General features: G+C 28.3%; 3 protein-coding genes across 6 annotated transcripts; 1 reads left to right on the plus strand and 2 right to left on the minus strand.

Moving 5' to 3' along the window:
• Positions 1 to 1,401: 1,401 nt before the first annotated feature.
• LOC132918923 (mucin-2-like) lies at positions 1,402 to 2,130 on the minus strand. Its single transcript, XM_060980282.1, has one exon. It carries the CDS (start codon positions 2,128 to 2,130, stop codon positions 1,402 to 1,404), a length of 729 nt encoding a protein of 242 aa, XP_060836265.1.
• A 2,489-nt stretch (positions 2,131 to 4,619) lies between these two features.
• Positions 4,620 to 12,619, plus strand: LOC132919407 (transcriptional repressor CTCFL-like). 3 transcript variants are annotated; one of them, XM_060980992.1, is made up of 15 exons: positions 4,620 to 5,453; positions 6,564 to 6,616; positions 7,299 to 7,460; positions 7,520 to 7,615; positions 7,681 to 7,796; positions 7,858 to 8,091; positions 8,167 to 8,279; positions 8,431 to 8,600; positions 8,697 to 8,833; positions 8,903 to 9,053; positions 9,118 to 9,269; positions 9,325 to 9,465; positions 9,538 to 9,747; positions 10,969 to 11,164; positions 11,231 to 12,619. In XM_060980992.1, the coding sequence occupies exons 2-15, from the start codon at positions 6,589 to 6,591 to the stop codon at positions 11,365 to 11,367; spliced, it is 2,043 nt and encodes a 680-aa protein (XP_060836975.1). In that variant the 5' UTR covers positions 4,620 to 5,453; positions 6,564 to 6,588; the 3' UTR covers positions 11,368 to 12,619. The 3 variants fall into 3 exon arrangements, with proteins under 3 accessions (XP_060836975.1, XP_060836974.1, XP_060836973.1); XM_060980991.1 differs by having other exon boundaries at positions 4,620 to 4,916; XM_060980990.1 differs by lacking the exon at positions 4,620 to 5,453 and adding an exon at positions 5,494 to 6,505.
• A 2,939-nt stretch (positions 12,620 to 15,558) lies between these two features.
• On the minus strand, positions 15,559 to 24,625 carry LOC132923302 (uncharacterized). 2 transcript variants are annotated; one of them, XR_009661149.1, is made up of 7 exons: positions 24,538 to 24,625; positions 18,036 to 18,150; positions 16,874 to 17,611; positions 16,678 to 16,793; positions 16,482 to 16,597; positions 16,280 to 16,401; positions 15,559 to 16,205 (listed from the first exon to the last, which is right to left on the minus strand). XR_009661149.1 is itself a non-coding variant. In XM_060987198.1 (2 exons), exon 2 carries the CDS (start codon positions 22,642 to 22,644, stop codon positions 22,090 to 22,092), a length of 555 nt encoding a protein of 184 aa, XP_060843181.1. In that variant the 5' UTR covers positions 22,645 to 22,654; positions 22,858 to 23,076; the 3' UTR covers positions 21,674 to 22,089. The 2 variants fall into 2 exon arrangements, 1 of the variants encoding a protein (XP_060843181.1); XM_060987198.1 differs by lacking the exons at positions 15,559 to 16,205; positions 16,280 to 16,401; positions 16,482 to 16,597; ... (2 more) ...; positions 18,036 to 18,150; positions 24,538 to 24,625 and adding exons at positions 21,674 to 22,654; positions 22,858 to 23,076.
• Between the last annotated feature and the right edge of the window lie 2,832 nt (positions 24,626 to 27,457).

Here is a 27,457-nt window from a genome sequence, read left to right on the forward strand (position 1 = left end):
AAAGAGAAAAAAAGAAAACGTACAAATGATAAAAGTAGCCATAGAACACAGCCAAAACAACTAGGGTACATTCAGTGGCGTATTTAAGGTTTTTCCGCATATAGGCACTTTCCAATTTGCCGTCCCCCCATCTTTCCTAAAATTATTTATAAAACCTATTTGAATATACAACTTGTTATATTATAATATTAAATAAAAAAAGATATATTATTAATAAAAATTAAACTGCACGTAATATCTTTTTTTGCACTTTACAAATTAATCGAACTTAAAACTTTAAATTTGTTCCTCAGCAAATGCATCAATTAAATCATTACAATTTAAAGTTTACAGTAAATCCGCTTCGATATTCAATAATGCCAAACTATTGAGTTTTTCAGTACCCAAATTCAATCTTAAATAATTTTTAATTCGTTTAAGACACGAAAAAGAACGCTCAATAGTACAGTTAGAAATTGAAGTACAAACATATATTCAAAGTGCTATATCGCCTATATCTATATAAGGATACGCATCCGCAAAAGAATCTTCTCGTAATAATTAACACATCTGTAGAGGAGAAATGCAATTCATTTGTTTATTTGAATATTCCATATAGGATTTAAAATGTATACATAAGTTGAAAATGCTTTTTCAATATCATCTGGGTATCATTTTTGCATCTTATTGGCATATTTTATTATTTCCTATAAACACATATAGAAATAAACTTGTGGAGTACGATAAATTTAGTGTAATTATTTTTACCAAGGATATATAAATATCTGGAGGTAAAAATCGCTTGTTACAGCATGTTGACGAAACGATAAATAAATAGACGATTAAGACTTTTTAGTATATTAAGTTTATTTAGAATAGTCAGAATAGTGAAACAACTTTAGTTTAATGTTACACAAATTTTACAAAGGCGTATTGGCGAAATGAAGGGGAAGGGAATTTATCGAACTATTTGTCAACCAATGCAATTGCCAGAATTACTTCGACTATTGCACCACTGATTCACAAATCGTCCGATAAATTGTGCGCTAGGAGGCCGCGTAAGTCTGCCCGGGCGGGTCTTACCACAAAGTTGGAAAGAAGGGGAACGTATGATATACAACGGAAACACAGTGTACCAGGTAGTTTATAAACTTCAGAAAGGGAGATAAAAATGTACTATTGCAGTAGTATTTGGTATTTTCAGTTAGGGATCTTCCGGCGGGGAGAGGGGTAGCAGTCTGTGGATCCGGGTTTCCTGTTTTTTCGGGAGTGTCTTCCCGCTGCGGTGGGCAAGGTTTATTCGAGAGTGTGGTTTTTTCGGGTGCAGGCGGAGAGTGTTCTGTTTGCCGGAACTGCTGTGATGTCTTCACCTGGTGACCCGTCATCCTTTTGCAGTTCATATTTTGGCGGTAGTAGTTGTGTTTATTCAATTTCGGTGGTGGTGCGGCGACGGCTTTTTTCAGCGGTGTGGGTGGTGTTGATAGCAGCGGACGGGGTGGTGGTTGAATTATTGCGGGACGTGGCACTATTGTGGCCATCAGCGGACGGGGTGGTGGTTGGGTTATAGCGGGACGTGGCACTATTGTGGCCATCAGCGGACGGGGTGGTGGTCGGATTGTTGCAGGGCGTGGTATTATTGTGGCCATCAGCGGACGGGGTGGTGGTTGAATTATTGCGGGACGTGAAACTATTGTGGCCATCAGCGGATGGGGTGGTGGTTGAATTATTGCGGGACGTGGCACTATTGTGGCCATCAGCGGACGGGGGTGGTGGTTGAATTATTGCGGGACGTGGCACTATTGTGGCCATCAGCGGACGGGGTGGTGGTCGGATTGTTGCAGGGCGTGGTATTATTGTGGCCATCAGCGGACGGGGTGGTGGTCGGATTGTCGGTGGTGTTGTTCGAGGTGCGTTGGTCGACTGTCTTGAGCTGCTGGCCATTGCACAGGTTCTGCGGGTAGCTCCTGTCACTGGGTCGCAGCTTGTTTCCCTTTTCAACACTGCTTCGCGGTCATCCCATCCACGCGTGTAGGCGGCCCACAATTCAGGGTCTCGGCGTAGCTGAGCTACTGGCAGCTGTCGTACTCGTGCTGCCGTCGTCACCGGCTGTGGCGCCTCCGTATTTACAGTGGACTGGCTCCTGTTCAACATGGTGGTCGGTGGTTGATCTGTGCACTGGCGTCGTGCGTTTATCATCTAATAATACTGTTTGTCCGTCAGAAATGGACTGAACAAAAATTCAAAACGGTATTTTGTATATAATATTATCGTGTTAAACCGTGTTGTTTATCGTTTCGTAGTGACGAAATTTTGTAGCCACGTTCAAAAAAAAAAAAAATATATATATATATATTAAGTTTTAGTAAATACCTAATTAATCAAATTTTTATTTTTATTAATTTATCAATATTTCTTGTATTTTTATCTCAATAAATCAAACATAATACTGTGGTTATGAGACTCTATTTTTCTATTTGTATTTTATTTAGTTCACATTTTTAAGCCTTTACCTATTAAATGTATTACTTCAAAATTTAGTTTGTAATATTTATTTTGGTTATCTATAAAAATAAAAAAATAAATAATACATAATAATACTACCTTACTTTGATTTTTTACTATTTGTTTTTTATAATATAAATACACTTATATAATTAGCATTATTTTAGTCTTACAAGTTCTGTTTTCATAGACTCATAATATTAATTAATAATGAATAGACAGAGATTGATAAATGACAAAGAATGATTCTATTAATTTATCGTATTCATTTTTACTTCTTATAAAAATAATCCAAGTATTATAAGTACTATAATTAATATCATAACTATTTTACATTTTTTATATTTTTAAAGACAATTATCCTTGATCCAAATATTCTATAACTACTGAAAAATTACTCGTTCAAATTTTAAATTATTTGCATCAAAATTAAAAAAAATATATATTAACTAAATAATTTACTGTCATAAGGGGGGGGGGGGTCTCATTTAAAAATAAATGTTTATATCATCATGGGAAACTTCTGAAAAAATACATGAAAAATCAATAATTCGAAAATATGATCTTTCAGTGTATTTCAAAATTTCAAAATCAGAAATTGAAAAAATACATAGGTATTTAAAGAAAAATAGGAATAATGAACATATACTTGATGAATCATCTTGTATATTTGTGAAGTTTACAATCATTATTATTGTATATTATATTATAATAAATCAATATAATATACAATAAAGTATAAACATACAGACATATTGTTAAAATCTGTATAACTAGTAGTAAATAATGTACAGTATTTAGTTATACTCAGAAATTCAGATTTTTTGATAGTTCAACACAACTTTTACTCATATTTACACTGGTACGAATAATTTTTAAATTGATAAATAAAAAGTAATAAATATCGAGTAGAATAGTTGACCGTACATTTGAGATTCAGAATTCGATGTATAAATATAGTATATTGTCTAACCAAATACTAATAGCAATAATACAACAAAAATAGATTACAAAAAAAAACAAAAACATTTGCAAATACAATACATAGTAAAACTAAATAAAAAAAAAAAAAAAAATTTTACCACTACATTTTATAAAAAATATTTATAGATATTCAAACTATATAATATAATTATTAATATAACCAAATATATGTATTATTTATGTATTTTTATTTTGTTTTTTATAAGCACTGATATTTTTTTATTAATATTTTGAATATTTCTTATTATTTATTCATGGTAAAATCAGAATAAAATAACAATTGTATTAAAATATTGATTAATTTACAAATTAGTGTTTGTTTTTTAATCGTGGATTGTATATCATGGACTATATTTGATTTATAACTGTAATACACAGTTAATACTTTACAATAGGAGGAATATTTTGCTTTTAAATAGCCGATAATTTAGTATCGATTTTTGAGAAGCAATTAGGCTGTAAAACATTGTACTGAGACGTTAGTGGTTTTCACCTTTTCGATCCGGACGCAATTTACCTACTAAATAAAACCTGGGACGTAAGTTCTATGCACCGATCCCTTTGTCCGACTACGGGGTATATCTTCCTCCCCCTACTCTACAGGTGATCTATTTTACATTTGAGTGGTTTGGGGACTGAGCCACTTCCAACAAGAGGTTTAAAGGATTTAAAGTTTCGCTACTGGAAGTGGCAGGTTTATGGGATTGACTAATTAATACGTTAATTCAATTGGTAATTTTATGAGAAGTTTGGTTTATCTCCAGTTTAGATATTATTAGATAAAATATGCGTTTTAAAATAAATTAAATAAAAATGCATTAGATGCAGTACATTAATGCGTTTTGTCAATATGTAAAATACGACAACCGTGAACTTCGGAAGACTATAACTTCAATACTTAGATTTCTACGGATTTTTGAAAATATGCGTGACAATTATAAGCGATTTTGTTCCATATTCATTATTCATACTAGGACCTGGATTCCTATAACGTTGAGAACTGTTATTTATTTTGTAATCTACGTTATCGTTTTGAATAAACGGCGGGAAACCGTTTGCGTTTCGAACGTCTTTGGCGGTGACCGGTTACCGGGTTCAGGCTGATCGACGGAAAAAGGCGGGTTCTCGCTGTCGCATCGGGTGTTGCAAAACGTCGAATACTATTTAGTAACAACAGACAGGAATGAAAAAAAATGGCGGCCGTTTTTTGACACCCGTACCCGTGCCGCCACCGTCCCCGTCACCGGGCGTATGCGTGCCGTCCCCGAAACCGCTGCGCGCACCGACGATCACCGTTTTCCGACGCCCGTCCGATTCCGGTACACCGTTTCGTAAACGCATAGACGACAACCACGGCCAAACCGTAACACAATCATAGAAAACCGTCGTCGCGTCGGCGTCATCTCAGCGGACGTCCGACACTATTCCGCAGCCGCCGTCGCGAACACTGCGTAAGTACAGAACACCTACTCATCCGTATCTCACTCGTCGACGTTTTAGGGTCCGAACATCTCGACCGTGACCCAGTGTCGTGACGTGCGACAGCACCGCCGTCGTAGTCTTGTCGTTCGCCAATATTTAGCAACAATAACGATCATAACAACAACAACAACAACGATATACCAGTGTATGTTGACGTTATTGAAGAATATTAATTCTTCGTCGTCGCGCACACATTACCCCGCAATAACAAGTCGATATCGATATGGTAATGACATTAGTAGTTCCGTTCGGTCGCGGATTCGCGTCGTGAGCGTTTGTCGCCGCAGCCGCAGCCGTCACTGTCCACTATCGTTGCCGTTGTCAAATAATTGTGCGTGTCGTGCCGTCGTCGTTCATGAGCGACATGAGCAGCGCGGCGGTGGCGGCCGCGGCCAACGGCGCGTCGTAAAATAATATGTGTACGGTTGCCGTGTGGCGGCGCTTTCATAGGATTAATATATATGTCTCGTCGCGGCTGTTAATGATGCCCCCCGTGTACAAAACGTGTAAGTAGCAGAATAGTAATAATATGTTTGTACGTGCACGACTGTGCGACAATGTCTCTTTTCTTAATTCCCGATAGGCAGCGTTCCGCGGACGTTTCCTGTGATTTCTTCCGCGTCTTATCTATTCGTAACACTAATGTATACAATTCGAAAATATCGTCGTGTCATTATCTATAGACATCTGCGGACGGTGTTCCGTACGACTCTCTAGTAGTCTAGTCCACTGGTGACCACCGATCGCCGTGTACGTACGCCGCAGCTCTCGCGGCCGTCGTGTGCAATGCACGACGGTTTTTGCTCGGTCCTGTGATAGAGATCGTGCACTGGGTGTATGCGCGGGTCTCGAGGGACCAAATCAGAACAGATTTATCCGTCTTTGTAGCGTATAATATCATTGTCGCTAAGGATCTCCGCGACAAAAAAAATTTACGTGACGCAAACCCAATCGACGAGGCGTACGTCGTCGTTTGTTGTGAATCCTTATCACGACGGTGCGGCCCTCCTGTCCGATGCAAACCGTCGTTTGGGATTTAATCGATAATAATATTGTGTTTTAGCACGACATTATATAGTATTATTACGATAGTGCAATATGGTGTATCATATACCTACACTTTTTTCTCTTTGTTCTAACATAGTACCGTAGGTATTATACTTATTACCGTGTATGTGTGCACCGTCGTAATTTTTCAATCGTTTTTTTCTGTTATATTCTACCACGATAATTAATTATGGTGAATTTTTAATTTTGAGTATTTTTTTCTTTGTTGATGGCCGTTTTTACCGTTTCAATATTATATTATTACTAACGTTTCTTCAGGACTCACTAGTGGTGACCTCGATTTTACGAATTTTTTGCCCGACGAAATCTATATTTTACTATTTAAATTTAAACAGTTGTTTATGCTCAAAACTGATATCTTATTCTTATCAAGTAATCAGTGAATACAATGTTCTAGTTGAATCTTGGTAACCAACTTCGATTTGTGTTCTGGTTCCAAACATTTACTATTTATTTATATAGTTGGTGTTAGCGGTGTTAAGTATATTATGTACATTTTAGTAATTAAATATTTTGATCCAAAAAATAAATTTAACGTTTGGTTTTAGGTATTTAATTAACAAGACTTCAACCATGTCTGAAAACGAAGGAACAACTATTGGTAATTTAATTTATATTTACTCTTTATTATGCTTATTACAAATCTTATATTAGTTAAAAAGGATTTTAAAACTCAACTTATTAGTTAAAAAAAAACCATGTTAAAAGGAATTATGATAGCTTTAAATTATGGACTTGTTTGTTATGCTATACAAATATAGTTTATATAAATGTGTTATAATATATTAATATGTTGTATTGTTGCTGTAAAAATTCAAATACCAACAAAATTTGTTAGATTTAATATTAAAAACTAAAATTCTAGATTTTTATTGATTCTAAACTTAGCTTATAATTTATATCAGGTGATTCTTTTAGTGAATTAATGAGTGTTATGTTAAATGAAACGTTGGAATATTAATACTAGTCAATTTAAAAGTTTGAAATCCTGTATTAACTATTTTATTAACTGATTCTGGTTCATGGTATATTTTAATTGGTATAATGGTGTCTATGCCATTTTTGTTGTAACATATTGTACTTATTAATAAACTATATCAATAAACATCCAACTTGTATACCTATAAGCATACATAAAAAACCAGTTTTTCATGTGAGGAGATATCAAACCATGTTTTAATTTTAATTATATTTTAATTTTATTTTTAAACTTGAAAATATTTCCCATGAATAGATGATCCCTTTACCACCTTTAACTTGGTCATTGTTTATTTGTTTATTAGTATTAGATGGTGGATCATCTGCAAATACTATGACTATTGATGCGTCTCACATAAAGTTGGAGGCTTCAACCTCTGGCACTGAAAATATAACCGATATACAAAATTACTTGGATTCATTTAATAAAGAAATTGAAGGAAATGAAGTAACACAAGTACAAACTGGTAAGTATTATATTTAATTATTAGTTTATTTTATATTTTCATAAAAATAATGAATTTAGATGGGGACTCAGTAGAACATGCATATTTCATTGATCAAAATGTCCAATATTATTATCAAACAACTACAGGAGATGGCCAGATGGTTATGGTTGGAGGTAAATTATAATTATATTCATTCAATTTTAAAATGTCACATTTTTAAAATAAATTTTTATTTTAGGACTTTCGGAACAAGATGCACAAATGATGGCTGAGACAAATGAAAATAATATGGATAATGTCACTCAAATTGTTCTGCCTAATGTACAAGATAAAATTAAAAAAGATATCCCTCAAGTAAATTAAAATAATAAATAATGAATACCTAATATAGGTAGTAAAATGTTTGAAATTTTAGATTGTTGCTTTAGCAGATGGTAGTGGGTATCAAACAGTAACTCTAGTTCAAGCTGATGCTGACGCCAACAATTATGTACTTTATGTAGTCAAACAAAATGACAAAAATGATGAAACTCCAAATGTTATGGAGATGTCACAAGAAGAACATGATCCAGATGATCCCGATGTTAGTAATGTATATGATTTTAATGACGCAGAAGATCCAACTCTACCAAAAAAACAAGAAATAGAAGTAACTATATAAAGAAAAATAAAACATTTTTATTTAACTATTATTATTAATAGCAGTAATGTAATATTTATTTAGGATTCAGGTGAAGAAGATGACAAATCTAAAATAGTTAAATTAGTACCTAAAAAATCACAAACAGTAACTCAAGCACATATGTGTAATTATTGTAATTACACTACTGGAAAAAGGTAATTTATATTTCCTTTTATTAGTTCTTAATGTTTCAAAATGTCTTAGTTTATTGTTATTTTTTTAATATAATTATTATTTATTTTGCACATATAATTTAGTTTTTCTATTATATATTGACTTCATGAAATTTAAAAAATTTTCATTCAGGTATTTATTGTCTCGTCATATGAAGTCTCATTCTAAAGAACGTCCTCATAAATGTACTGTCTGTGAACGTGGTTTCAAAACTTTAACTTCTTTGCAAAATCACGTGAATACTCATACTGGAACAAAACCATATCAATGTCGAAGTTGTCCAAGTGCTTTTACTACATCAGGTATGCAAATTTATTAGTCCTTGAAGTATTTTTTATTATACCATATTTAAAATAGATTTTTTTCTCATAAAATATTTATATTTATTTATAATATAGGAGAACTTGTTAGACATGTTCGGTATAAACATACTCATGAAAAACCACATAAATGTACAATATGTGATTATGCTAGTGTAGAACTTAGCAAAATGAGAAATCATATGAGATGTCACACTGGTGAAAGACCATACCAAGTATTTACTATTAAATATTATACCTATTCTTTTGTTTATTAATGTTAATATTAATATTAATTTTTTTAGTGTCCGCATTGTACTTATGCAAGTCCAGATACATTTAAATTAAAGCGCCATTTGCGTATACACACTGGTGAAAAGCCATACGAATGTGATATCTGCTTTTCTAGGTTTACCCAATCCAACAGTTTAAAAACACACAGATTAATCCATAGCGGTAAATTTTATTTTTTAAATTATTAATATTATATAGCACAGAAATTATTAAATTATGGTTTTAGGTGAAAAGCCTGTATTTAAATGTGACCATTGTCCTGCTACTTGTGGGCGTAAAACTGATTTACGTATACATGTACAAAAGCTTCATACTTCTGATAAACCTATTAAATGCAAACGATGTGGTGATGCATTTCCTGATCGTTACCAATACAAGGTATTGTAGTATACATTTTTCCATTAATATATTATCTAATAAACATTTACTATAGGTTCATTGTAAATCACATGAAGGGGAAAAATGTTATAAATGTGAATTGTGTCCTTATGCTTCCATGTCACAGCGTCATCTTGAAACTCATATGTTAATACATACAGATGAAAAACCATTCCATTGTAAACAATGTGACCAGGTAAAATATTTCAATTTATATATATAATACAATATCTATACTAATATTATTTATTTTTTTTTTTTTAAATAGTCATTCAGACAAAAACAATTATTACGGCGTCATCATAATTTGTATCATAATCCAGCATATATACCACCTCCACCACATGCCAAAACTCATCAGTGTAATACATGTCAACGATCATTTAGACATAAAGGAAATTTATTAAGACATATGGAAGTTCATATGCAAGAATCAACTGGAAATGATCGAAATACAGCAATAAAACAAAGATTAGAGGTATTATTATTATTTAAATTTATTATTTACTTTTTATTTAAAAGCACTTTAAAAGTTTAAAATACCAATTGATACAAAATAAAATAAGATCATTTATTTAGAAACAGTTTATGTTTTACTAATTAGTAATTAGTATTATTATATTAATGATATGTGATGTTCATTTTACTATTACATTTAAATTAAATTTGGTTATATATGGATAAAATTAGATAATTGGGGTAATAGTTTCCTTGGAATAATTTTTAGTGTGAAATTTATTTGTGTTAGTTTGGATGATTTTGCAATAATATTCTTTTTGTCCATTGGATTTTAATTTTTCAATTGTTGCTTAATTTTGGAATCTTGTTTGTTAAGTAGTGATTGATCTATTGAATATCATTTAAAATTGTCTATGTAAGATTATATTCAGTTTTAATTGTGTGCATATGATATCTCATTTTAAGACATTAATTAGGGATGGGTTGATATTATTTTTAGTAAAATCCATAGGCTGATATTAAGATATAACCGATGTCCTATATCACAAATATTTCATAGCAATCATTGATTATTAATAATTAAATAATTATTAATTATTACACAAATTATTAATCACATTTATTTTTTTAATAGTAAATTAAACAAAAGAAAATATACAATTATCAATTTAAAAATTAAAGTAAAAATAAAAATGATATGAAGAAATCGTGCCATACTGCCATCAGACTCTCAATACTTGTACTTTGTAGTTTATGAGTTATACATTTGTAAAGTTTAGACATACGGAGTAGTAGAAAAACATTTTGCAGGGTTACCACTCCACTCTGCGCATCAAAATTTTAAATTCTTATATCTCATAAACTACTCAACCTAAATTCGATTTTTATGCATGAAAATACTCTGAAAAATATTCTGCTTTGGAATATGAAATTAAAACTATGTTATCATTCAAAAAAGTAAAAAACTTACAAAAAATATAATTTTTTAATAAAAACGTTTTTTTCTGATTTTTTTGAAAGAACTTAAGTTTTAAATTTTGTATGTATGTATATTTTACTTTTTCATTTTACTCCCAGACAAATGTGATCACTATAAGTGGGTGACTACTGTATAATGAACAAGAACTGAATTTAATGTTTTAGTTTAAATTTTAACATATTATTTAAGTAATAAATTAATAATCCCGTGAAATGAAATGGATACAATTTAAAAATAATTCTTGTTAATAAATTATTGCAGTATACAGATTCAGCTAATGAGGACGAATCTGAGGAAGACACAAGTATTCCAACAAGTGAAACTGGAGTTGTAGCAGTAGAAGGTGAAGATGGACAGCAGTATGTTGTGCTTGAAGTGATTCAACTTGATGGTCAAGATCAAATAGGTAGTTACACAGCTTCAAGTGTATCATTACAACAAATTGACCAATCTTCTTGTAAGTATAAATTAAAATTAAAATTTTCTTTTAACTTAATTTTAAATTAAATTATTTATCATACAGCGCCAAGTCAAAAAGACCTTACAATCTTAAAAACCGCATCTTTATCAGACGTGAAAGAAGAATGTGGTGATGGTGTTGAAAATTGTTTTGGTTTTGATGATGAAGATGATGAAGAAACAACAAACTCAGGTGGTTAAAAGTAATTTTATCTTAAGTGTAAAATTTTATCTCAAACTTTTTACATTTCCTTTTATATTATTTGTGTACCGAGTTTTATGTTTTTAGCATTTATGTCATAATATTGATGTATAGTGTATATATTGAACAAAATTCTCTATTAAAGCCCATAATTGATGTTGTACTAGATTAAAATGATTTGAATCTTTGAAATAAGTATCCAATTTTAAACGGCAATACATTTTATTATACTACTATAGTTATTGATTTGTTTCTATGTAATATACTTTTACATATTTCAATTTTGTATTTTGCAAAAAGCTAATGTAAAATACTTAAACTAAGTCATTAGTAATTAACAAATTAGCATATTTATATTCATATATTATGGCTTAACTTATTTTATAATTGATTTTAAATTGTTTTTTATTCGAATTATTTATGAATATAATATAAGCAAACAAATGTACCAACTAACTGTTAACAAAACTAATAGTCAATTCAACATCGCTGATTTGTGTTTTATTATATACATGACCTATTTTAATGCATTTTTTACTGTGTGAAAAAACTGATAAAAGTAGATTGATACCAATTATCTAGTGTTTATAAATAACATTTTCAATTAATAATAGTACAGATTTTTTTTGATTGTGAAGTTCATATTTAAAATATGATTTATTTTAATTATACAATATTTATTTAAAGTTTAGTGCTTTTTTTTTAGTGTATTATGACATAACCTAAAGACCTTTATTAAAATATTAAATATTTTAAAGACTGCACTTATTTATCTTGAATAAAGAGATTGATATACCTAGTATTACTTTATAAACACTAAAAACGATTCCTAATTATATTTTGTAAATATATATATTCTTACTTATAGGACTATTGACATAATTTTAATTTGTAATTATATTTTGTTTCTATTTGATTATGTATTTTTAAATTATGTAGTTACATTCCCAGTCCCGATTATAGTATGACCGTGGAAGTATATAAAATTATTTAATTTTAATATTGTGTGCCAGTTGTCCAGATATATTGTAAGCATGTGCACTTTTTATTCCTAAAATATATTGAGTGCTGTTAATTGTTATGCAATTAACAAATAAAATTTTGTTAACATTAATATACTCTTGTTAGATATGTAAACATATTACAATATAAGTTTTAATTATTTTAGTGTTATTATAATTAATAGTTGTTTTGAAATGGCATCCTAGCTTTGATTATAAATAAAGTAAAGTACAATATAGCATTAAGAAATATGTGTTTATTTTATTTTATACCCGATAATTATTATTAACATATCTCTTTTGTGCCCATAGGTCAGAATATAAGTAATTCAATTTTTATCGAAATCATAAAGAAAAAATGTATATTTATTTATTTTTAAGTATATAATTTTAGTTGTTTATAGACTTTTAAAATTTTCTATTTTATTTTTTTATTATTTTTTATTTTAATTTATGTATGATAAAATATTTACATTTGCATAATACAAGGTTCCACATAAGTCCATACAGTAATTAAAAATATTAAAAATGATTTATTGAGTAATAAAAAAATTTGAAAAAGTATCTACAGATAAAAGTATTTTAACACCCCAAAAAATGTAAGTGACTCAGACTATACTTATTGTATGTTACAGTAATCATGATGACTGTGATCTATATTGAATAATCAGTAGGTAAGTACAAATGATTATAAAATAATGTGCTTTAATTTAATCGATAAAATCAGAGAAGGAAATAGGTACTAACTACTAGGTATTTAGTAGGTAAATGCTCTGATGTATAGTAGGTGTCAAATAGCGTACAATTGGGCATTAAGTAGATCACTAATTATTAATCAATGTGTTAAATTTAAATACAATTACAAATACAATTCACCGTTGCCGCCGAAAATTATCCTGAGTGAACTGCGAAGACTATTTGTCAGCCTATATGGCGGTATTACTAAGTAAATTTATAATGTGTTTATATTGTTATTTTAATAATTTAATTTACTAGTAGCATGGTTAGTTAAAATATATATGGTCCAAATATGTTCGTTCTTGTCTTCCTGATATGTAAAGTCCGGGTTTATGTGGTCCAGATTTATACGCGCCCCTGAAATTAGTATCAAACTACCAACATTATACTTACAAGGCTACAAAGTTGTCGGAATTTATTCTTGAGAACGAATGACGGAAAAGTTTTTTTATTAGATAATTATTTTATTTTTATTTTTTTGAAATGATGTATTTCGACAAGATGGGATTCGGCGAAATGGGCTTAAATTATTAAAATAACAATATTATTAATAAGCGTTGCAAAAAATGAATATATTTTAAATTTTGACCAAACAATTTTCAATATAATTTTATTGTGTAATATAAGTATAAAAAATAAGTTTTAATAGTTTTAATTATACCTATTACCTAAGAAATCAATATAATACATGTTAAATAGAAAAGTAAAAACAAAATATTTTTTTTTTTAATAAAATTTAAAATAACTAAAAACATTAAAAACTATTCAAAATTTTAGTTTAAAGTAAATCTTTTAAATTTTTTTTTTTTTTTGCATTCACATGGAGACATGTTACAAGTCTATGTTCGATGTAAGAAAGTATGGGTAATTGACTTCCGAAAAATAATCTTTAAAATAATACATAATAGTCATAACACAAGATTATAAGATATAACTGCCAACTGGTATAGTAATTTAATATGTAATATTTAAAATTTAAAAATCACGCTACTAACATAATTCCTACAAAGTTATGGCATAGGTGGTTTTTGAGAAATATAATTTTCGAACCATTTCACCAACCTCTTCACCAGTAATATCATTATAACATTATCAACAACATAAAAATGTATTTCAAACAGCGCAAAAATGTTCTCAATATTATAAAAAGGGCGGATTTAATGGTGTCGTGGGGGTGTTAAACGACTCTCCACTTAAGATAACTGAAATAAAAATAAAATACAAAATAATTAGTAAATAAAAATATGTGTATATTCAATGTTTTAAGTAAAGTAATATATACATACAATATTTCTGGCAATATTAAACTTGATCAGCTTTTGTTAGTGTCTTTGTAAAATAAGAACTAATATAATAACTACTTGGAGTCTTTTTATAACAAGTCAAAGAATATTTTTTTTTCAAAACTATTTTATTGTAGAACTATTTATAAAACGTTAATATTTCTCGTTTCTTGATATAAATTGTGATGAATTAAAAATAAGCCCGTACGTTGCTTATTGATAAAACTTCACCTTATAATAATATATTAACTGAGCTGGTATAGTTAGCTATTTTAATGAATAATAATTAAAGGGATTCTGAACGTCGACTTTCTTTATCCTATCTCTTATTATAGAATAAAGCATATAATTATTACGATTGATTGGGATCGTGAGTACAGATTTATAAACGAAGGATATAATGATTGGTGATGCACCTGAGTCTGCATGTCTCAATTGACTTGTCGTTGATGAGGATTTTACCTTTGTAATTTGTGTAAATATATATTAATATAATTTCTTACCTTGTTGATGTTTTTGAACAGTTGTAGAATTTGTGAAGAGAATATTAATAATGTTAATTTTCTTGAAATAATTGCAAATATAATTTTAAGTTTTGAATAGAAAACTCTTTAATAATTCACAACAAGATATTATAAGATTTGAAATAGAACAGAGTTAATTTAATAAGCGGTTATTTATGAGTGTGGTGAATTGAGACGGTGCGTATGAAAATGGCTAAAGTAAGCAGACTGGCTTGAATATTAAAAAGGGGGCTCTACTTATAGTATTGATCTTTGATACCTTGTTGTTCCAAATTAAATTGTTGTTGTTTATTTTGTATAAATACATCAAAATATGTTTTTGTAATATAATGGCATTTTTACATGTATATATATGTATAGTTATTATTTATTAATGGTTTTGTACATTTTGAATAATATCAGGGTACATGGGTTCAGATATTTGTTAAGTGGTTTTTTAGTAATAACATATTTAATAGTATTATGATGATATCAAAACATGAAGCTGTGTGGCGCAATGATGTAGATATCATTACAAAATAATTATTTAATTGGTATTTATTAAAAAAAAATGTATGCAAGGTAACTATAAGATAAGAATAACAGTGTGAGGTAATTTTCCACACCACCTTTATTATTAAACGACGTACAATAACATAGTCCGTATTGTTTAATAACTTTATGAGGTATTACATGAGGCGCGTTTTTTTTATTGTGGTCTCCCCAGTAGGCCTAATCCACATCGTAAGCGAGAACGCATCATATGCAGTGGCGTATTTAGGTAGGGGCTTTGGGTCCCGCTGCCCAGAGTGGCAAGTTAGAGACGTCAATCAATAATATTTTTCACAACAAATGTGTGCCATAGAGGTTAGAATACTATAGTATTTATATAACATGGTGTTCTATGGTATTAACAGTTTCACCATTAAAGCGGCGTAGAATTTTTTTAGTATTTTTTTATTGGGGGAGGCGGCAAAATATGTGTTGCCCTTATCCTAAAATTCCTAAATACGCCACTGATCATATGAATGCATTCAAATAATAAAAAAAAAATATACAATAACTTAAATTATGTGGATATTAATAATACTATTATATAATATAAAACGGTTAATGTGTATAATATATGTGTGTTGCCGGCCGGCGATAGTGAATGTGTTGGATGAGTGGATGAGAGATGAGCGCTAATGCGTAAAGGGGGGACAACTAAATTAAGATGAGCTTCTTATTGATGCTGCCAATCTTCCTCCGGGTTGAAACGAAGCCGAGTGCTGACACATTTCCCATCAGCTTTGTGACGAATTCTTCTTCACTAATAAATATTAAATAATTATATATAGTATACTGTACCTACTACGATTCTAAAAGTTATAATATAATACAAACAAATCCTTTGGACAGTTGATTATCAGTTGAATTTCTTTTTGCTGCTGCCAATCTTCCTCCGGGTTGAAACGAAGCCGAGTGCTGACATATTTCCCATCAGCTTTGTGACAAATTCTTCTTCACTAATAAATATTATATGTTTATGTATAGTATACTGTACCTACTAAGATTCTAAAAATTATAATATAATACAAACAAATACTTTGGACAGTTGACATTAAGATGAGCTTCTTATTGATGCTGCCAATCTTCCTCCGGGTTGAAACGAAGCCGAGTGCTGACACATTTCCCATCAGCTTTGTGACAAATTCTTCTTCACTAATAAATATTATATATTTATATATAGTATACTGTACCTACTACGATTCTAAAAATTATAATATAATACAAACAAATACTTTGGACAGTTGACATTAAGATGAGCTTCTTATTGATGCTGCCAATCTTCCTCCGGGTTGAAACGAAGCCGAGTGCTGACACATTTCCCATCAGCTTTGTGACAAATTCTTCTTCACTAATAAATATTATATATTTATATATAGTATACTGTACCTACTACGATTCTAAAAATTATAATATAATACAAACAAATACTTTGGACAGTTGACATTAAGATGAGCTTCTTATTGATGCTGCCAATCTTCCTCCGGGTTGAAACGAAGCCGAGTGCTGACACATTTTCCTTCAGCTCAATGACAAATTCTCCGTCGGTGGGTAGTCCATGATCCAGCCAAATGTTCGGTTCCTATAAAACTTCAACTAATGTGCTGATTAAATATAATTTAAATTTATAGTAAAATTTTAATGTTTAAGAAATCTATGTTGGTGTTCTTTTATTTTTGAATTTAAATTAATTTGTAATTTTATATTCATAATTTATCAGTTAAAAATGTAAACACGAACTAAAAAGATTATAGTATATTGCAGTTTAACTTTCTGTTCGGTGGCCACCTTTTTAATTCCTCACTCTCTTTTATAAGAAAGTTAAACAGCACAATAACTATAAAAAAATATAAATTTAAACATACACAAAGACGAACTAGCTTTGTGATAAGAAAAAATTGGTAATTTATCAACGTATTATTAAAATAAAAAGAACACCTAAAACCGTAGTACAGTATATTATCTGAAAAAAAAACCATAAAAATTAAATAAAATTTAAGTAAATATTCATAATATACTGTACTACTGTTCAAAAAATTATAGTATTAATCAAACACAGCCTTGCGACATTTATTGTTGTTATTCCGATGAGCTTCTTAATGATGCTGCCAATCGTCCTCCGGGTTGACATTATTTACGTTTTTTGTTTTTCCGATATTATGGCAAGATCTGAAATTTTTTGTTTTATTTTACTATTTACCACCAAAAGTACCAAATTGATCCATATTTGCTACAAGAATTCATGACAAACAAAAAATAAACTACATAATTTTAAGATCATTATACGTTTTTCGCTACATCCACGTCCAGGATCTAAGGTGTACTATTCTACTACTATTCTAATATAATATAATCATGAATAATACAAATAATACATGGTTGTTTTTTCTCACAATTTTTGTCTACTATAACTAATGAGTAAAATAAGTAGGCATTGTGTACTATTTTTTCATTGGACCCTGGAGAATAAAATATGCGTCTACATCAACTACATCGTCCGATTAGCGCGGATTGTTCATATACATTTATATGTTTTATTTTAAGTTTAAAAAAAAATTTTAATCCCAAGAAAGAATAATAAAAAAAAACTTACTTAAGCGTCGATTGTTCCCGTGAAACCGAGTTGTGTCAATCTTCAGACTATACGTAGTAGTGCACCGCCGCCGAAGAAACTGCAAATTTTCTTCATATCGATCTTCACCGTGATTCTAAATAAGAATAAAAATTTATTTTTATGAAAATAAACAGCACGAAATGAAAATGAGAGTACTTGTCATGTACTTCAGTACTGATCATTAAGACTATTATAGAATTGTTAATCGTAGTCTTCGACGAATGTCGTCGATTGTCGTATGCCACAGATGACGAATATTATAATATGATAAATCTATATAGAACTCTTTGTGATATTATACGATCTAATTTTCTATTTTAGATGTTTGACATATTAACGTAAAATTGAAACATTTAAACATTTTAAACTATAGACCAACTGACCAAATCTTTAAAGATATTGCAAAGTATTAATATTTTATTCTAATGAAAATGATTACAAATTATTTTATTTAATCTATAAAAATAGTGAACTAAACAAAAATAATTATATTATTATACATATTTAAAAAAAAAGAATTATGATTAATATCGTTATGTTTCTGAGTTATTATTTCTGCATACTTTTGGTTTTAATCACGCAGTGCTTTAACTTAATCTTACATATTCTTACATGTAAACTTACATATATATATCTGAAGACACCTATCATAATAGAAACAAATTCATACATTTCCTTTATTATGGTTTCATGTAACAAATAGTACCTAGTCAATGCTTTGAGGAATTTTACAAAATAATCAAAAATTACATTAAATTAAAGATAAAGAAGTAATTATTACAGTGTTGCTTTATACATTAGTGATTAAGTTTATTACTGTAATTAGTGGGTGAAATTTGAATTTGAAAGAGACAGTCAGTCAACCTTCATTAATAAGTATAATTTTGATGTATTATGACTTATAATATTATATATTGATTGATATTGCTAAGTATTTTATTTATAAAGTTTGACAAGCTACATTTTTTCCGAAAACATTGCATTTATCAAAATTATTATTATAATATTGTATAAATAATAAATATAATTTATACCGTATTATATTCTTGTTATATACTTTTGAGTCAATAGGTACAACCCTTTCGTAAAATAATTTGAATAAATAATATCTTAAGATTAATCTGCGTATGTCAAAAATGTCATTGTGTACGTATAGTATAACATGTACAAAAAACGTTTATGTCCCTACAAATAATGTTTTAAATATAAATAATTTCAAAATATTTTGAAAAAATACTATTTATAAGAAATACTCTTATAAGAATTTAATTAAAGTTTTAATTATCTAAGATAATTCGTTTTTGAACTATAACAAAATATAAAAATTATTTGAGAAAATATATTTATTTTTAGGGTGGGTGTATAATAAACATTTAATAAGTTATAGGTATAATACTGAACTTCAAATAGTCACAAAAAATAATGTAAACATATTATTTTTGTTTAAGGTTAAAAAAAACTAATGAGAATTCCAATATAATATTTTTAAATTGTATAGATATTAAAAGAAAATATTTATATGAATATCTAACGAAAAAATTAATTTAAACATTTTATAGATTTAGCCGAATACAATCAAAATTTTAATTTTAAACGTTTATAAAATATAACGTGACTATACATTTGTTATTACAGTAAATTAGTGAACGATTGATGAAGAAGCCTGTATTAAATTTTAAATCATATTTGCATATTATAATTTTTTTCGGCTTAATAAAAAAAAAAAAAAATTTAATTGTTATAAATAATGAAAATGCTTTTAAATTATACAATTTACCTATAGAGAAATCATAATGTAGATAATTGGTAAATTTTTCAAAATTCTATAACTAGCATTTTTTTAATTAAAATTAAATTCCCGGAGTGCGTCGGTGGGCGGCTTCTCCACTCAAATCCCTCTGTTCATTTTATTTCTATTTCTGTTCTCTATTATGCTTATTATACTAAATATTGTATAGATTGTATTATTCAAATAAAAGTAAAAAAAAAAAAAAAATTAAATTAATAAATTAATTTTGTCGATATTATACAAGTATATAGCGTATAATAATACATTTGTTTTTTTGTGTTTTCGATATTATGACAAGATTCGAAATTTTTTATTTTATTTTACTATTAACCACCCAAAGTACTAAATAGATCATATCCAAGGTATACTTGACGACTTAATTTTATTCTTGGCTATTTTATACATTGGACCAGTAGTCAACCTTTTTGGACTCTCGGGCCACATTCACAAACTAAAAACTGTTTGCGGGCAAGAAAAGAATAAAAAATTGATATACTTAAATTATTTACTATGCAAAAAAATATTGTTTAGAACTTTAAATTAAAAAAAAAAAATTCCTCGTTTTAGAATTTAAAGCGGGCCGTAGACAATAGCTCACTGGTTGCCGGCCATTGCATTGGACGATTGGAAATAAAATATAAGCCTGTCATCCAAGTATAGCAGCTTGTACACGTCAATAAATATTTATTTTAAGTATAAAAGGTAAATTTAATATTCCATAATTATGTGAAATTTAAATTACGTAAGTATCATTTGACGCTTTTCGGTGAAATCAATCTGTGTCATATTAAAGTTCAATCGTGCACCGTCACTGAAGAAACAGTTAGCTTTTATTTCTTCATTCGTCTTCTTTACGCTTTGGAATGGAATTATTGAAATATTTTATGAAAATGAGAGTACTTGTCATGTACTGAAGGCTGTTGTTTGACGACTGTTTAATAAAATATTAGAATGGTTAATCGTCTCCTACAAATGACAACGATTGTCGTTTGCCATGGATGTCGGATGATAAATATTATAATTTTTTTTTTTTATAGAACTCTTTGTGATTTAATTGGATTTATTATTATATTTTAGCTCTTTGACATACGTAAAATTGAAACTAGACCAAATCATTATAGATATTGCAAAGTATTAATATTTTATTCTAATGAAGATGATAACAAATTATTTAATTTAATCTATGAAAATAGTGAACTAAATAAAAATAATTATATTTTTAAGTATTTAAAAAAAAGAATTATGATCAATATCGTTATGTTTCTAAGTTATTATTTCTGCATTATTTTGATTCTAATCACGCGCAGTGTTTTAACTTAATCTTACTTATCTATTACATTAGATGCAATTACCTCTGTCTGTAGATATTGTGTCTGAAGACACCTACCTATCATAATAGAAAAAATTCATACATTTCGTTTATTGTGGTTTCTTGTAACAAATAGTACCTAGTCACTAGTCAATGCTTTAGTTAATCAATTTACTTTTTAAACTTAAAATAAAATATATTCATTTTTATGAAAAATCTGCTACCCGGATGATGTAATCGATGTAGACGCATATTTTATTAATAGGGGAGACCGGGTCTAGTTGTAACACTTTTAATTTTTGTGGCTGTATCTTAGAAAATAATATTCACTATCAGTTTTTTCTTATACCAATAGATAGAGAATGTTGTCTTGTTTCATATTATGCTTTGTAGGCGCTTAGTTATAAACACCTAAATTAATATAAAGTTGAATATCATAATTTTTTTTTTGTTACATTTTACCCCAGTAGTGGGGTAAATTGTAACAGGGTGTGGGGTAAGTTGTAACACACACAAATATATTGTTTAATTTCTATATTTATCAAAAAACAAATAAAACAATTCTGTTAGAATAATAATAATAGTCATATAAATTAGGTATTTAAAATAAAATAGTTCTGTCATGTGTAATAGTTTTTACACATAAGTAAGTTGTATTAATAAAATAATAACATTAATAAAAGTAGGTATACATATTAAAAAATAACGAACAAAATAATTTAAAATAAAATAGCTCTTTGTGTCATGTGTAAGTTTTTACACATGAGTATAATATTAATAACAGCATTAAAAATAAAAATAATAATAATAATAATAAACATATTAAAAAAATTAATTATAATAAAATCACTTTTCAGTATTAAGTTAGAGGAACCTTCATTACTTAAGAATAATAAAAAAACATAGCTAATTAGGTATTTAAATTGTTCAGTCTTTTAGTAGCAGTTATCACACCTATAAAACGGACTCTTACATTCCCTTGCACAGTCTACATGAGTCCAGAACTTACACTTACTACACTCAATCCACTGTTCATTTGGTTTACTTGAACTGAAAGTTTCCATGCACACTAAACAAAATGTCTCATCTTCATCTGAAGTATAATTGTTTTCCTTAGTCATTTTAGCTTTTTTGCGTTTTGTAGTTTTGACTTTCTGTTTTTGTTTTGATTCAAAAATGTTTCTTTTAACAGCTTTTGCTTTAAATTTTTTTTCTGCCGAATTTTTTATGTATTGAGATAGTATTTGTTCTTGGTCTACACTGAATACTTGTTTAGGCCCCTTATATCCTACATTTAGTGTACTAACATCACCATTGTTCATACTAGCTTTAAATTTTGCTACATACCGCGACAGACTGACATGACACAAATCATATTTTTTTGCAGTACTTCTTACTGATTTATTTTCAATGATAACTTCATCTGCAGCAGCTTTAATAAACTCTGCTGTGAATCCTCTATTTGTTTTTCTTATATAGTGTCTAGGCATATTGAAAGTTCTATAAAAGTATAAATGTGTAATAATAAATTAATATGTTATTTAAATACTATTCATGTGTGACATAATTAAATGGTGAATTTGTTTAAAATAAACACTATGATAAAAAATGTGTTACAACTAGCCCCAAACAGTTTGTTACATTGTACCCCAACATGACTTTTTTAATATTTATTGTAAATAAAAAGGTAATATAATACTTACGCTAATGAGTGTTGTTGCAATTAAATCTGCACAACATTTGGATCGAAGTGTGACTGAAACTTGTGATTAAGTTTTAAAACTGTGATAACAAACTGAATAGTAAGATAACAAAATATTTTCACTATTTACTGATAAAATTAGTTTTATGATTGTTATCGCTTTAATAATTACAACATGATTCTGATAACAACAAAACATATAATAATCCTTATTTATGAATCTAACGCTATCTATTAGAATTCTATAGAAGCAATTTACAAATACTTAACGCCTATGTTACATCTTACCCCATGTTACAACTAGACCCGGTCTCCCCTATATATATAAATTATATAATATTGAACTTCAAACAGTCATAATATAAATTTCCAGTGAGCATTTTATTTTTGTTTTTACATTAAGAAAACTAATGAGTATTCCTATAAAACATTTTAAAATTGTAGATATAAAAAGAAAATATTTATATGAATACTAATGAAAAAAATAATTTGAACATTTTAAAAATATTAAACATTTGTAATAATAAAAAAAAGAATAAGTTATCGGTGTATAAGATTATTTGTTTTTAAACTATGTATAGTATTATAGTCTATAACACAATATAAAAATCGTTTTACAAGAAATAGTTTTTTTGGGGGATGAAAAATTAATACTCAATAAGTCATAAAATATTGAATTTCAGTCGTAAAAAATAATGTGACTTTCCAGTAAACCTTTTATATTTGTTATATTTAAAAAAAAACTAATGAGAATTAATTTATTAAATTTGTATATAAAAAGACAATATTATATACATAAATATCTGATGAAAAAATAATTTGAAAATTGTATAGATTTAGACAAAATTCTGATTTTAAACGTTTATAAAAATATAATATCGTGACTATACATTTTTTAATGCAGTTATTTAGTAACTGATGAGGAACACTGTATTACATTTTAAATCATATTTACTATCAATCATTTTTATCGGCTTAAAAAAAAAAAATTTAATTATTTAAAATTGTTAAAATGTTTTTATAATTATACAATGTATAGGAAATCATAATGTAGACAGTTGGTAAAATTTTCAACATTCTATGATTAGCATTTTTGAATTAAAACTTAGTAAATGAATTAATTTTTTTGAAATTTTACAAGTATATTATAGCGTAATGATTCCAGTTTTTCCGATATTATGACAAGATCTGAAATTTTTATTTTACTATTAACCACCCAAAGCACTAAATATATCATATTTGCTAAAAGAATTCCTAACAGGTAGAAAATTTTAAAATCAATATACATTCATTGCTACGTCCAGGATCCAAGGTATAATTGACGAATTTATTTTATTCTTGGCTATTTTTTAACTTTAACCTTTTAGAACTCTCATGCCATATTCACAAATTAAAAACAGTTTGCGGACCAAACAAAAATAAAAATTTTTATTCTTAAATAATTTACTATGAAAAAAAAATATTATCTAGAACTTTAAAATATTAAAATATTAAAAAAAAGATTTCATCGTTTAAGAATTTAAAACGGGTCGTATACAACAACCCGCTGGTTGCCGGCTATCGGAAATAAAATATAGGTCTAAGTAATCGGGGTGGCAGCTTGTACAAGTCAATAAATATTTCTTTAAAGTATAAAAACTAAATTTATTACTACCATAAAAGTATAGCAAAATTAACCTACGTAAGTATCCTTCGACGCTTTTCGGCGAAATCAAGCTGTGCCATATTAATGTTCAAATGTGCACATCAGCCACCGAAGAAACAGCTAGCCCTTAATTCTTCATTCGTCTTCTTTGCGCTTCAGAATGAAGTTATTGAAATTTTTTATGAAAATGAGAGCACTTGTCATGTACTGAAGGCTGTTGTTTGACGACTGGTCAATAAAATATTATAATGGTTAATCGTCTCCTACAAATGACGACGATTGATGTTTGCCATGGATGACAAATATTATAATAATATGATAGATCATATGTTTTTTTTATAGAACTCTTTGTGATATTATAGGATTCGTTTTTATATTTCAGCTGTTTTGCATACGAAACTTTTGGTATCTAATTAATTTCATACGTAAAACCATAATAATTGTATATTCTGAATTTTTTTTTAAATTATAATTTTATTATTTCAATAGTTGTTTGGTAAAATTTCTCACTAACAAATAAGACCATCTTCGACCAGCATAATTTTACATTGTACACAACGTATTTATGCATTATACATTGAAAATTGAATTCAAATTGTACAAATTCGTTATAGTGACATACTTAACCTAGTCTACATGTAGTATTGTAGTCACCTACTATAGTAGCTATACAGCAGTTTACGGTTTGGCTGAACTAAATGATTAATAATTTTAAAAATATTTAAAAGTTGAACCATTCAATTAATATTTCATACTAAATAGTTAATAGATTATGATCTACGTATAATAAAGAAGGACTTACAAAATTAATAAAATTAATTTCTAAATAAAAGCAGTTATTCACATTCGACTCGTTATATATACACATACATGTGACTATTATATCTTCCCGTTTCCGTACCGTCCTGTTTATGAATAATACATACCTACTCATACTATTTATATAGGTTCTAATGTTAATATGTTCAGATAATTTGCGATATTAATATATATATATAATGTATCTATTTATGGTATTATGCTATTGTTATTTTATCCTATAAGTGTATAGTCAAAATATTTTGAAAATTATAATATGTATAAGAAATGCGAACATTAACATTTGTTGAAATTTTCAAATAACTACAGTTATTCGTTTTTAAATTACTACAAAAAAAATAAAAATCGGTTGAGCAGAAATAGTTTTCACAGAAATATGAAATGAATATCTAATAATGTTATAAAAATTCAAAATTCAGACAACTATAAAAAAATATTAACGCGTCTTTTCGGAAAACTTTTTATTTTTGTTAGGGATAAAAAAAACTTATATTAGTCAGGTACTCGGCCGGTTAAAAATTGAAAAATGCTATTTATACAATTAATATAAATATAAATTATTATATAAAATGGATCTGGTAATATACTAATATAACGATTATGTACCTATTTTCGGTCTCACGTATTTTATGCATCGCGCGATCGGGAATAAAATATGCATACGTATATACGTCACCCGGCGGGTAGCAGATTGTCCGGTGCAATAAGTATGTATTTATTTTATGTCTAAAAAATAAGTTCAAGCTCCAAAAATATAGAAAATTATACTTACGTAAACATCGATTTTTTTTGTGAAACTTAGTTGTGTCATATTTAATGTCAGTAACCATATCGCCGACCCAGGAACACCTTTCCTCGTTCGTCTTTACCGCGTTTCGAATTGAAGATATTGAGATATTTCATAAATATAAACTGAACAGAACGGCATATGCGTGTAAAATATCAAATATATTAAAGTACGGTTTAACGATTTGTACGTCTACTTTTTTTCTTCGTTAAAATTGTTACAACCGTCAATCGTCTCCGACGAATAGCGAAGATTGATGATTGCCATAGATGATAGATTAATATGATAGATCCATCCATATCCATAGATCATATACTGTATTATTATATTGTAATATTATTATTAGCCAGACAATTAAATTTATTCGGGAGTCTGTCGTTTGAGAGACTCAATTGTGTACTTATACAAATTTTATATGTATGACAAGGTGGAGGGCGGGGTAGATTGTATAGATGTTGTTCAGTACATTGAGACTAGACTTAGGTATTCAGAGTTTCTGCCATTGGCATCGCATAAATTAGTAATTACTAATTAGTTGTTGTTATCGATATTTTTGCCCGTATTAGACACCAGTCTTCTCATTATTAATATAAAAATATAACACAAAATATTATAATATTATCAATAATCAATATTAATATCGAAAACCATCATAATTATTTTCAAAATATATAAAAATATTAAATTATACTACAATTTTCTTCAAACTTTTTTATTGCTATACTACTTTTTTTTTATGGTGAGTCGCCGACTCAAAGACCCCTGCAGATGAGCCGTCACTCCTGATGTTAAAAAGTTTTAAACTAATTTACATAATATTTTAAATAGATGCTCTATTAGTGTTAAATAATATACACGAATTGGTGTCTTTAAATAATATGTTTGTAATAACTTAGAAAAAAATAGATAACTATACCTATAATCGTTATTTTTCGTTAAAATATCCAGTTTTGTCAATATTCAAATTTGTTATGTACTAACAGTAGCGCCCAACACGGGTATGAACTGGGCAAAATTCCCCAAAAATAATTATTTGGTGGGTGGGTGATAATCAAAAATAGTTTGTTATGCAGTAGGTATCTTGTATGTATATAGTTAGAAATAAATATAGTACCATTCGAACGTTGAATCACAGTTGAAGTATTATAAAGTAAATAATAAATTAAAATAAATATATAGGTATCAAGGAACTTGATTGTTTAACTATGAGCCACAACTTTTATTTTTTCTTTATATAATATAATATAATATAATTATTTGAACATTTTTTTCTTATATTTCATCAATTACCATGTCATATTTTGAGTTTCTACCTCCGGATATTTCCCCCCCCCCCCCCGGTAAAATTAA

The sequence above is a fragment of the Rhopalosiphum padi genome, chromosome 2 (assembly GCF_020882245.1).
Source record: "Rhopalosiphum padi isolate XX-2018 chromosome 2, ASM2088224v1, whole genome shotgun sequence".
Lineage (NCBI taxonomy): Eukaryota > Metazoa > Arthropoda > Insecta > Hemiptera > Aphididae > Rhopalosiphum > Rhopalosiphum padi.